The following is a 12,941-nucleotide window of genomic DNA, read 5'->3' as shown; positions in this document are numbered from 1 at the left end:
ATGATGACGCATTACCATGAATGTTATTTAGTTTTGCCGCGAATATGATAATTAACAAAAACGAAACAGAAATGTAGAGTAGCTTCATATGAGAGTGGTGCTGATCTTGAATTTCTCCCACTCAAAGAACAGAAAATTTCCCTGCTTGGTCGAGGTTAATGTTTGTATGTAGCTGTAGCGATAGATCCAACTCTGCATGGGTCCGTTTTGGCTCCTGTGGCTCTCTTTACGATGGCTCAAGGTGCTAGTTAAAGGAATTCTTACGCAGCTTGGTTCTCTGTCAAACAGGAAAATCATAGGAAAGGCATGAGAGAGGTGGTTTAAGGATAAGTTTAAGAATGATATTAACTGTAACATGGCGTAAACAGGTATGGTTTAAAAAGGTGACAGGACGGTATTATATAAAACATAGGCACTATTTAAAGTGTCACAAGACAAAAGTCATAATCATTGAGTAAAAGTGTCAAATTCTGCCATCTGCTGGCTGAGTTTAGGATGTATTAGGAGTTCATTTAATGTATTACCTCAGCCAAAGTGGTTACATAACAATGTAGAACTAGTAAATTACATGTCGGATACCTATAGAGAAAATACTCCTTAAGGTAAATGTATGGAAGAACTGTCCAAATGTGCAGCAAGTATCAAAACTAAAATACACAATATGGGCCCACATGAACGCTACCCTATCATTTATGATTCTTTAAACCAGTGTTACTGATACATCCATATGTAAGCAGACAGACTTCATTGATATATTTGGTCAATATGGAGTTAATTTAATGTATTTTCATTGCTGTTGGATGCTTTGTTTTATGACAGTCCACTTTTTTACGGGCTTATCTCATGTTTGTTTGTAAAATCTTGACCTTAAAGTACCTCTCATAAATGTCGGGAAGTATAAAGTGCAGCACTTCACTTTGAAATGTAGTGCAGTAGTGGCACAAACTAGAAATACTCAAGTAAAGCACTGGCTGAATCCATCTGTCTCTTTAACCTTTCTTCCATTTCTTTCAAACTCTGCAGGAGTCAGTCCAGACCCACAAGAAGTCCAAACGTTGCAACAGTCCATTTTCCACATCTGATGTCGTTCTACATTTATCTGCTTTCTGTTGGTCCACAAAACCCACAAAGCTCCAAAAGACAATGGATTGGAATGCATCAATAGAGTCTGAAGTCGTTTGCTGGTGAACAGGTTGTTGTTTAGTATCAATGGATGCTCCACCCAGTCGGTTCATTCTTAAGAGAAGGAAGGTCAGGTATAAAGGCGCACTTGTTCTTTAAAGAGGAAACAACCTGAGAGGCCTGAATAGAGTCATCTTCTCCTTTAAAGGTGTGGGCGGGGAGCAGGGAGCAGAGTTGGGTTTCAGTGCCAACCCACTTTTCTATTCTCACACACTGTAGTTTGAGTCCAGTCACAGTCCAGAGAGCCGCTGTGGGCTGCACGTGTGTGTCTATGTGTGTGTGTGTGTGTGTTTCTGTGTGTATGTGTGTGTGTGTATGTACGCTTCGGTTACAGCCTCAAGCTTTTCTGACTGATTATGAACTTAAGCGCCATCAATGAAGAGCCACAATACGACACACCACTGGGGAACTTCCACGGCTTGTCCACACCTTTTTCAAAGGTCGTTGACCTCTGAGAAAAGATTGTTTGACTTCTATTTGTCAAAGATACAGAATTTGCATACGTCGGATGAATACTTTTATCAAGTGAGGAGATGGCCAAGGTGTACAGACTCTATGTAGGATTAGTAACAGGTAAGAATCGCTGTTGTTTTCTCCTTTTGCTTACCTTCTTCTTCTTACTGGTCATAAACAGAAGACGGGATTTATCATAGTAGAGTTCAGAAACGTTCAAACAGACACATTAAAATGATGTTTGGATATAGTTCCTATTTGTTTCTGGCCATTGTATGAGTTCATTCTGTATCGTTTTAATTATTAACATCCATGTGCTTTTAAACTACTGCAGCTAAAATAAGTTTTGAAGACGGTGCTTTTCTACTGAGCAATACAGCTTCAGCTAGTTAATGATTGAATAAAGAGCCCAAACACAAGCAATATATCCTCAGTCATTACTAAACATTGTCAAAACAGGTTTCCCCCCCAGCATTACATTAACAAACTCACTGTGATATCATCATACCTATCTGTGTAAATCTTTATCTGTGCAGTCAGTAGTGAACATTTGCTCCGAGAGTCACCAGGAACATTATTTATAGCATGTGTTGTAGTAAAACTCCTGTCATCTGCTATGCAAATCCTCTGACTGGAATGTGGTCACACATTGGCTAAAATGTTTGCGCATTGTGCATGTGTGTGCACGTATTTGTTGTGTGTGATCGGCGTTTTGTTTGTGTTTCTGGCTGCAGTTCTGGCCTTATGCAAATACTGCCTGGCAGAGTGGAATGCCACCGATGAGTCTGCCAATCGAACTGTGCCCCACTGTCATCTCCATGGCGACAGAGACAATTGCACAGGTAGATATGGACCGGAGACGTAGGGAGGGAGGGAGGGAGCGAGGGGAGGGCGGTTCCGTGATGCCATAAATGTGTTGGTTGGTGTGACGTCTGTAGGTTTAGTGGATGAATGGACTGAGAACAGATGTGAATATGAACACGCAAACATGACTATAAATAGACTCGCTTATACTGATTATGTTTAGGCTCAACAAAAAAAGTTAACGCAACTGTTCGTCAGTCTCTTTGAGATAAGATAACTTCTAATGAAATTATGTTCAGCCAACAACGTACAGTGAGTTGAGGGAATTAGCTTTTCCTTTACTATCTATGCATTTTTAGTTATTAGTCAAAACCATCTGAAGTGATTCAGGCATGTTCACATAGAGGACTTGAACTCCTGAATTCCCAGGAAAGAAAATTGAAGTTACCGAGCCAGTTCTATTACGTTACCTCAACTTGAACTATCAACTAACAATGGCATAATTTTGAGTTTAAATGACACACCGTGCTAAGTTGATGCAAATCCCAACATTATTGTTTTAACACAACCCATCAAAGTAATGTTTGCAACTTCATTGTTTTGTGTAAATCAGTACATGATTTTTTTTTTAAATATTGCAACTGATCATTTAATTAAGTAGTGAAAATAGGCCCCTTGAATTACCTTTTAGAGTGTAAAAAGAATGAGGAAAACAGAAAACACTGAGACAATTGATGGTGGCAGAGTCACAAGAAAGGCTGTGTACAGAAAGGATATTCACCATTTTTCCGATTATGGGTATCATTATGTTTTTTTTTTTTAGTTATTCAGGAGGATCAGTAAATTGATTTAAAAATGCGCTGCTTTGGCTTTGATGCAGCCACCTCACAAGTCTATCAACACTCGAGGGTAGATGTTAAAAAGTATCTCTTTTAATTAAACCGACCTGACACATAAATAGACCGAAGCTTTTCAACAAAGTTTTATGTTTGACTTCGTCTTACTCAAAAGTTTTACATTCGTGTTTTTATTTATTTTTTTAATGCAAATCCCTTCCAAATACTGGTGATCACTCACCTTTTCTACAACTACCAATATGCATCAGTCGACCCCTGATCAACCCCCTGGTGCGTAAAGTCAGGTTCAACTAAATCTGTTGGGTTTTTGATCTAATTACAGCAACTAATTAACTGCAGTCTTTGATGGTTTAACTGCTGCAGGGAAGAAAACTTCAGTTCCTTCAGGGGACGGCTATAATGTCAGTAACATCGTTTGAAAGTATAAACCGTCACGATTCAAAGGTTTTTGCTCATTTTCAGATACGACATCAGTAGTACGAGCACACAGGGAGCAGAATCATAGTTTCTTACCTTTTCGATCATCTGTAGAGTTCTTGTCTAACTACTGTTTTTAATAAATTCCAAGATTACAGTCTTTTCAAGTAAAAAATTAGGTGAATATTAAAGCGTTCAAATCTTTTTTTTAAATGAACTTAAAGTAGGTTCTTTGCCCTCAAGCAAAAAAAAATCAGAAGAGAGATGAGAAGAAGGACGTCACTTTCATATCTGTCTGCTAAACATCAAACTGCAGCCAGTTAGCTCGGCCGCGCACAAAAACTGGATATAGGATGAAACACATTGAGCATGTTGGGTTTCTTCCCCAGTAGACGGGATGGGCAATTTACTGGGCTGCTGCCGGAGAGCTACGACTGCTGCTGAATTTCTTTAAGGACATGAAAGTGGTTCCAGATGGTTGCTGCACAGATACATTGTGGCAGAAGTTTTCTGCAATTAAAACACCCAAAAAGAGAACATGAGTATTGCCTGATTTTAAGCAGCAGCAATTACGAATAAGCCCAACTGTCGACTGCTGCCAGACGACAATGCGCTCAAATGTGCATCTCTAATTAACCTCACACAATGCAGCAATGATGGCCCGAGGCGGCGTACAATTCATTATACGTCAAGCTTAATTAGTTGGTATCACAACATCTTAAAGAGAACGCCATTAACCCGAAAAATAGCTTAAATATGGCATAAAAAACAACATCACTGACTTCTGGCATCAGCCGTCATAATGAATCAATTAAGGGATTAAACAGAACGCCGGCACTGGAGATAGAGCTAATTAACTCAGGCAACTAGCACAAATAGTCACCACATACATTTTTTTTTTGTCTACACAGAAAGAATTCACAACAAAGCATCTTTTCACACTTTGGTTGTTGTACAGTTTAAACAAGTCAATTAGTGAGCTTTTATAGGCGCTGAAGACACTTACGTGCACCTTTCCCCCCCTTTTTCAAGTATTTATGGCTCATAGCTCACAAACAAGACAGCGGTATCGATCTTATCATCTCTCTCGACAAGACAGCAAATAGACACACTTCCCAGACTATCTCTTTAAACTGAGGTCACGGCAGCAGGCCCGGTCTCATGTTTCGGCTAACGAGTGGAGCGCTCCCATTGATGTCACCTGAACAGCAGTGTTGTTTTACGAGCTCATTTTCAAAGATAATTTTAATGGGAGTGGGTTGTAAAGATAGCGTTGTATAAGACGTGCTACGCGAAACTGTTGGTCAGAAGTTCAACATTATGACCTACTGGCAGCTGCGTGTTTTCGTGTGTGATCGTGAGTAAAGTACAGGATAGAGGTCACTAGGAGTTAAACAGGGAGAGCAGGAATCCTGACTTTTCATTTGCCTCATTAGGTGAATATTTTGAGTAACTGAGGCACGTGGGTTATGAGATCTGGGGTGACACTGGGCCTTTCCCGTCACTCATCATCAGGCTTCCCCTCTGGATTGTGTTGCAAACGGTCTATTTATACACAAGGCCATGTTAGAAGGTGAGGGTCAAAGAAGCAAACTGACAGAACGTGACTCACAGACAGAAATACACTCATTTGCTCATTCGATGAGACAGATGTCTTTATTGACATGAGAAGGTTGACGCCACTCTCGTGTCTGTACTCTTAAACGAGGATGTCCTCCAATTAAAAACTTTTTTCAGCAAATGCTAAAATGACCAAACCCTCTAGAGACCATACGCTCTAAAACAATCTGTTTTTTTTAGCGTTTATATCATATTTCTGAAATACATTAAAACATTCTTTAACTTACATGCCACAATAAAAAAGAACTGTAACTGTGAATAACACTAAAATACATTAAAATGAGAGATATCTTTAAAGATTTTTAAAAAAGCATTTTCACAACAAAATAAATGACCTATCTATCTATCTATCTATCTATCTATCTATCTATCTATCTATCTATCTATCTATCTATCTATCTATCTATCTATCTATCTATCATTAAAGTTGGAAACTATATTTGTAATAATGGAAAATTACTTTCTTTTTTACTGTATCTTTTAGTTTTGCATCCCAGCTGCCAAATTAATGCCATTTTCTGCTCCTGGGGGCAAAGAAGGAAGTCACCATTATAAAATAAGTAGTGCTTTTATGAACAAATCAGAGGGTGTTTCTAATCATAACCGAGATGTTTATGCACATAACTTTATGTAAAAAAGAAAGCTTTCATGTGTCATGTGACCAAACACATCTTTTGACCATTTGTTTGGTGATTTTTATGGCTAGATAGTTTCAGCTTAGGTTAGCACAAAGACTGGAAACAAGTGACACAGCTCACCTGACTGAAGGTAACCAAATCTGCCTTGCACCTAATGATGCTTCTAACTACTGATCTTTGTGTTGATTACACAGAAATGTAAATTTGAACTAGCTGCCTGGTTTAAATCTAACAAAACACTCAGAAAACTGTCAAAATTGAGCTCTGTTTTACAATGAGGTGATGAACAAAAAATATAGTGTAGAGCTATTTAAGAGACATTTGAAACCATTAATTGCTTTCTTCAATAACAAAAATACTTCAGATGCGGCTGAAATGTGTGGTACGTTGTACACTACCCAACCAAACGTGACGGGAATTCACCAAAATAAGAGCTGACAGTTAGCCCAACATTTAAAACATGTTGCAGGTTAACATAACTGTGCTAGAATTAGAATTAGAATAAAACTTTATTAATTTATAAATATAAATTGCTACACCAGAAAAAAACAACACAACATAAAATCAGCAACAACAACAGCACTCAAATTCAAAATCAAAATCATTTGATGCTGCATGTAGTTGTGCATTTTTCTGCTCTATGCCAGTTTATTCTGACACAGCCTACATACGGCCATATTTTTAGTTGTAGTAGATTGAAATACTATCAAACTGTGCTGGTTTTAGCAAATGTCATCTGTCTCACTTTCCACCTTTTGGTTTATAACATTAAAGGGGAGAAGTTGAAGGGATTCACAGGCCAGTGGTGGGTGGCTGTGTAACGTCAGACTATCCTAACTGACTAGTGCTTCTGGTGCTGACTAGGGTAGCAATGTTTAACAGTTTAGTGGACTAGTCACTAGTAATCACATCCCGATTTCCAGCATGTATTGCAGTCCTACGAGGCGTTAGGTTGTGGACTATTTCTTGGCCAGAAGTAGAGACGTGTTCATTGGTGAGCCTCAAAGATGCTCATAGTTGGCTACAATAACCATTTCCCTCTGTCCTCACTGTGCGAGCGTGGCATTGATCTTACAGCAAGAAAGCAAACAGGCACTTTTCCCAAAATGTAAAACTATTCCTTAAAACTACATCAAACTAGAACTAATTGATTCCGCTCATCCTTGCTTCTGTCGTGAGCGTGTTACCAGCTGATAAGCGCTAATGCGACACTAACTTGCTGTCATTTTATTTCTCCAACAAACACAACAGACACAGGGGAGTGGAATGGCCACCTGACCAAATGTCCTGAGCACCTGAAGCATTACTGCATCCACGGGGAGTGTCGCTTCGTGAAGCAACAGAAGGCACCGTCCTGCAGGTGAGAGGCAAAACAAAAAGAAGACACTGATTGATGGAAAATATATAGAGAGAGATGTAGCTGTAAAGAGGAGAGAGTGTTAGGAGCTTTGCAACAAAGACAATTCTGCAAACAGAACAAATGCACGAAGAGCAGCGGACTTGTTTCATCGTTCATTATGTTCCTGCGCTATATGGATTTTCTGTGATGAGTCCTAATGTGTCTGTGGATGCAGATAAACAGATGGGTGCAAGTACAACTCACAGTAAAGCATATGAAAAATGGAAGTTAGGAACCTAATTTCTTCTCCTTCGTCTCAGGTGTGATCCTGGTTACCATGGCTCCAGGTGTGAATATGTGGATTTGCCGGTGCCACTGACGGACCGACAAGTCATAGTTGTCTGCATCATTGCAGTGCTCGTGCTCCTCATTCTTCTCATTGTTGTCATCTGCATCTGTTCACAGTAAGCCTTGTGTATGTGTGTGTGTGTGTGTGTGTGTGAGATAGACGGACAAAATGTGATTTATCAGCTTGCATAAGGAACAGTTTGACATTTTCAGCCTCGTCTGTGTCTGCACAGGATCAGGGACGGCTAAGAGTGCAAGCAACACTCAGAGCCCAGCCGGCTACACTCAGACATGCTTTGGGTTGCCTTTAAGTGCACGAGTGACGCGTTACGTGGCCGGTGTGAACAGCTGGATTGATTAAAATAGAAGCGGAGCTGCTCTGTCACAAGCACACAAACACCTACGACTAAAAACGGGTAGATTTCCTGACCTTTTGGTGGAGCTTGGCCAGCTGTTCGCCTCAACCACCTGTCGTCATTTTTGCCTTTGTTGGGTAGTTGCACCAGAGACAGGGAGGAAATGTGAAGAAAGAGAGTAGAGGAATGACATTCAGCAAATGTCCAGGAGTCAAACTGATGACTAAACATGTGGCATGCATCACAAACTAACATCCAACCCATTTACATTCTTAAGACCTCAAATACTGCCGTTTGGTCAGAGCTGCTCACAGATGTGTAGAAGGTTTCCTTTGGGGTTATAGTGCCACTAGGGTCAGTATTCCTTGCAGGTTGATGTAAAAAGTAGATTTTTTGCTGTTTACAAGGTGGTTGCAGGGGTAGAGGTTGCAAAAGTGACAGGAGCCTTAGCTTTATGTCCTGTATCAGACAAAAAAAATCATTTTGTCATATTTGGTTTCACTCGCTGTTGGGTTAAGTTTAGGAAAAGATCCCGGTTTGGGTTAAAATATAAGCTTTCACAGCATTAAACATATGTTTCAAGGCAAAATTGTCACCTGAAAACATTTCTCATTGCATCTATTCCTGACATTTACAGGCTTTTGTAGGTCTCTCAGGACTACCTAGCGCATCGAAAATGATGCTAAAAAGCACCTGTAATGTGGCACCAAGGAGTCCCAACAAAGCAGCAGCATGTCACGAGTTGGTAATGAGGTTGTTCTCTAACACCTCCGGTCTTTATTCTGAGCTAAACTGCCGAGAGTGACAATAAATTACCTCATCTAACAGTTGGCAATAAAGCAGGACAAGTGTTTTCTCCAGACGGTTGCTTTCAAATGAAGTGAATGATATGTTCTTGGCTCATCCATGCACCCTGGTTGTTTCTCTCTCAGTCGCCGGTGCAGATTGTGTCGGCGGAGGGGAAGAAGGCGGAGGGAAGAACCGAGGAACGGCACAGAGAAGCTCAGTATGATGGACACCGGTGCGACACACACGGTCCTAACACCGGACTCCACAGAACCACTGCATACCAACTCTGTGTGAGAAGTCTGAGCGAGCACATCCACAAATTTGGGAAGTGTTTACGCGAAGCCACTGCCTTTTGTCTCACAGCGATGGCAGCGAACTATCAGATGTCCCTGAACAGCACCGAGGCCTCAGAGGAAGGACATTTTTGGATAGAGAGCGACAGGAGTTTGTGCCTCTCCTTTTGAAGAACAGCGTGTCTGAGACTACAAAGAAGATGCCTTCCTGGATTTATGATAAACACAAGTTGGAACGGAGTGTTTAGTGGCAAGGACGTTTTTTTTTTTTTTTTCCCCAATGCTGAGGGGCAACAGGCACTTGTAGCCTTTCTCTAAGTGCAGCTGACTGCTTGGTGCTAAATAAATTGTTGCTATGTTGGAAAAAGCTGTGACACCAGCTGACAGCTGGTGATAACAGTTGATCAGGCCGACCGGTCACTGGTCTGCGTGGGAGACACTTGGACGCTGAAATACATGGAAAAAGACTGTAGGAGGACCGGACACTCCATGTTCACTTTTGAGAATTGTAGTCGCTTAAATAAATGTATAGAAATATGCAATCTTACAAGTAGCAGCAGCTACTGTTTAGTAGCTTTGTGTCATTCTGTACGGTTTCTAATCTGTTCACTGCTCGTTTTGCTTTAGCGTCACTTCACAAAAACACACTGTTTAGACATCTGCAGTACAAAATCAACAGTTAGCATCACTTACTCCTCAATCCACAAAATTGACCCTCTGAACCCCAAGCACCACCCGGATGTTTTCAGCTCTTGACACATTTTTATTCACTGTGAACTCATTTTTCACTGCAGTATAAAGTCCTGCACCTCAATGGAAACAGAACAGCCATGGCTAGAAGTAGAGGAAACTCAAAAATGTCTTCAGTGTAGTGTGACCAAGTTATCCTGCCATAAAAAAGTTGATTTGATTATTTATTTATTTGGGATTTAGAAAAAACTGTAATCAATATGTCCAACATTTTTCAAAGTAGACAGAATCCAACGATGTCTTCTGTCCAGTATGATACAGTTTTAACCATGAATCTTGGAAAAAGCTCTTTGGTTTTCTCTGATTATTTATGTTTTTAAAAAAATAACAAAACAATAAAAAAACAAAACAGGAGCTTTGCATTCTACAGATATTTTACCACTTAGTTTTGATTTATTTCCATGCTTGTCATCTACCTCCTTTATCTGTAAACACAGCCTGCAGTTCATCCTGGCTTAGTCACAAAGTCTCTGAATTTCTGTCGTTTCTAATGAACTGGTTAAAACAAAAGGTTTATTTTTGACAATTTTATAAATAAGGCAAGTAGAATAAAGCAATTTTGATGAAATATCACCGTTTTCAGCTTAGATTTGGCTACAGTTCAAGGACTGTTGTAAAGTTCAAAATCCAATGAGTTTTTTTGTCTTCACAGTTTCTGGCTCTGACAACTGATGTCATTTTTTACGTTAAAACCCCCCAAAAACATGCTTTAAAAGCCACTGCCAGGTTTTTGGGGTTAAGAGGGTTAAACTCACACAGAATATCGTTACTCACCAACATTAGCAATGCAAAAAGAGCCTTATGTACGTATTAAAGGATGCCGTTCTGGACTCCTGGGTTGGAGGAGGACAAGGAGAACTTGTGCTGGAGGCTTTTTTGATCTGTATATTTGGAGCCGAGCAGCTTCCAGGCTACAGAGGCAGCCTGTGTGCAGAGATTGAAGAGAAAGTGCTCCACTGTGCGAGACGCTTTCCAAACTGACAGCCTTTCACTGGACTTTTAACGTGTATCTGTACGAGTATGAGCTCTAACTGTCGTCTGAGGAGAGTTCGGACAAAGTCAGTGAATCCTGCTCCTCCTGTTAATGTCACATATCAATAAATATGCCGACTGTTCTGTGCATGTACCCTGCACTGACATTATTGCAAATATTTAAAGAAAAAATGTTGCTCCTACGATCTGTTCCAATGAAACTAACAGTTGTTGCTGGCATCAGAATGTAGATTTATCAACTGAGTCCCACAGATTCTCCAGAATACCCAGTGCCCTACTGTAACCCTTCATCTGGATCAGTCTTATTCTGAAACTATAACTTCTACATTCATAATATACACTATGTGCAGTATCTAAACAAACAAGTCCTGTTTATTATGCAGTTTTACTGTGTTGCTGCGTTGCTATGGTGCTGTATTTCACGTTGGAGTCCAAAGTGTGAGCCAACAAATACCAGTGTGAGACTATGAACACAACACAGTATCGTCCTGTGACATAATGTGATTTAATCCCGCGGGCACAAAGAGAATTATCTTGTGTGTGACTTTGTCCTTGGTACTGACTCTGCTAATGATTCAGAAAGTGTCTGTCAGAGTCACTTAGAGCAAGTATGGAAAGATATAAAACCGTTACATCATCTGCATCACAATGGAAAGAACAGGTGGCAAAGACACATCCGTAGAAAGTAAAGTAAAGCTGATGTTTCTTCTTTCTTTATGTATTTAAATTTCAGATCAAAACACCACAAAAGAGACAACAGTAGCTGTTTTCGCACACTATGCGTATGCAAATAATGTGTTAACAGTATAAAAATGGCATAGTATTTAACTTTTCATGCAGACTATACATGCATTTTTAGTAGCAGTAGTAGTTTACAAAATGCCAAGTAAACAGATGTTGGTGTAAGAACAAGGTAGCGCAAAAGTTTACAGGAACAGCCCCGAAAAATGCCCTTTCAGCTTTTCTGTTTCCATTGTGTAGTGACTCGGCTTGCCTGGTTCGGGCCAGCGATGATCAGGCAGCGTCATCAAAACATATAATTGAAATAACGATCCTCAGCTAGGTACTTCAGGTCTCAAAAAAAGTTCTACGAGAAGGACAAAATCTCCAAACAGTCGTCAGAGTCTGATGTAAATAATGTCTATTCGAAACAGAGACTGCATGAACAAACATGAGCAAAATCTCGAGACTTGGCTGGATAACGATGCATTACATGTCCTTATATACTTGCGAACTTCGTCCAACTCCCTCCTACCGTGGAAAAACCCCAACCTGATTTCTTTGATACCCATCAGAGAGTCCGTAGTCAGCATTATTTCCTGCTTAGCGTAATATACGACTCTGCTGCTATTCTGGGTTCCTGCTTGCCCAGCGTTATGACGTTAGACAAAAGGCTGCTCCTCAACGAGGGCATCGAGATGGAAAAAAAAAACAGTGCTTGTTGTCCTTCCTGAGTTCACCATTTGTCTCGTCTGAATTTAATCAATCAGCAACGAGACCTGCACAGGACTTTTTCTTCCCCACAAAACGGCCAGACTCAAAGATTCAAAGAACATCCTGCAAGTTCCTCAAGTGGAAAACGACCAAAAGCTAAGACGAGGCCATCTCACACAAATAATTTGACATGTTGAGAAATTGCTTACATTTCATTTGGTGTCTTGTTGAGAGTTTGATGAGGAGATCGGTAGGACCCTCATGTCTGTTGCAGTCCAGGTGGATTGGAAACAGAACAAGGCAGTTACGCTGGCGCTGATCACTGAAAACAAACAAAACAAATGAGAGTAATTACCAAAACATTTCCTCTAAGTTTTGCAGCTCCTTCGATGTCTTTCTTGTTTTTTCCCGCTAAACGTCTGCTGGCAGCTGTTGTGTTTTTCATTGTCGTGCCGTCTGAAACTTCTCGACTGCTGTTATGTCCTAAAAGTTTTGAATCCCTTTGAGCATCTTATCTGGAAAGAGTTTCAGTCACAGTCGGCTTAAATTTAATTGTATGAAAAAGACTTGGCTGCATGAATTTTGCAATAAGCTGGCCTCAATTCATTTCACAGAGTCGGAAATCTGACTGACTTGTGCTTGGCTCTTGTTATAGTGAGTGGACAAAA

General features: G+C 40.3%; 1 protein-coding gene across 1 annotated transcript; it reads left to right on the top strand.

Annotated features, from left to right (window-relative positions):
* Positions 1 to 1,406: 1,406 nt before the first annotated feature.
* btc (betacellulin, epidermal growth factor family member) lies at positions 1,407 to 10,972 on the top strand. Its single transcript, XM_008293760.1, has 5 exons — positions 1,407 to 1,755; positions 2,370 to 2,477; positions 7,223 to 7,331; positions 7,631 to 7,774; positions 8,947 to 10,972. The coding sequence occupies exons 1-5, from the start codon at positions 1,716 to 1,718 to the stop codon at positions 9,095 to 9,097; spliced, it is 552 nt and encodes a 183-aa protein (XP_008291982.1). The 5' UTR covers positions 1,407 to 1,715; the 3' UTR covers positions 9,098 to 10,972.
* The last annotated feature ends 1,969 nt before the right edge of the window (positions 10,973 to 12,941 follow it).

The sequence above is a fragment of the Stegastes partitus genome, unplaced genomic scaffold (assembly GCF_000690725.1).
Source record: "Stegastes partitus isolate 25-593 unplaced genomic scaffold, Stegastes_partitus-1.0.2 Scaffold909, whole genome shotgun sequence".
NCBI lineage: Eukaryota > Metazoa > Chordata > Actinopteri > Pomacentridae > Stegastes > Stegastes partitus.
This window is presented reverse-complemented; position numbering and strand designations above follow the sequence as displayed.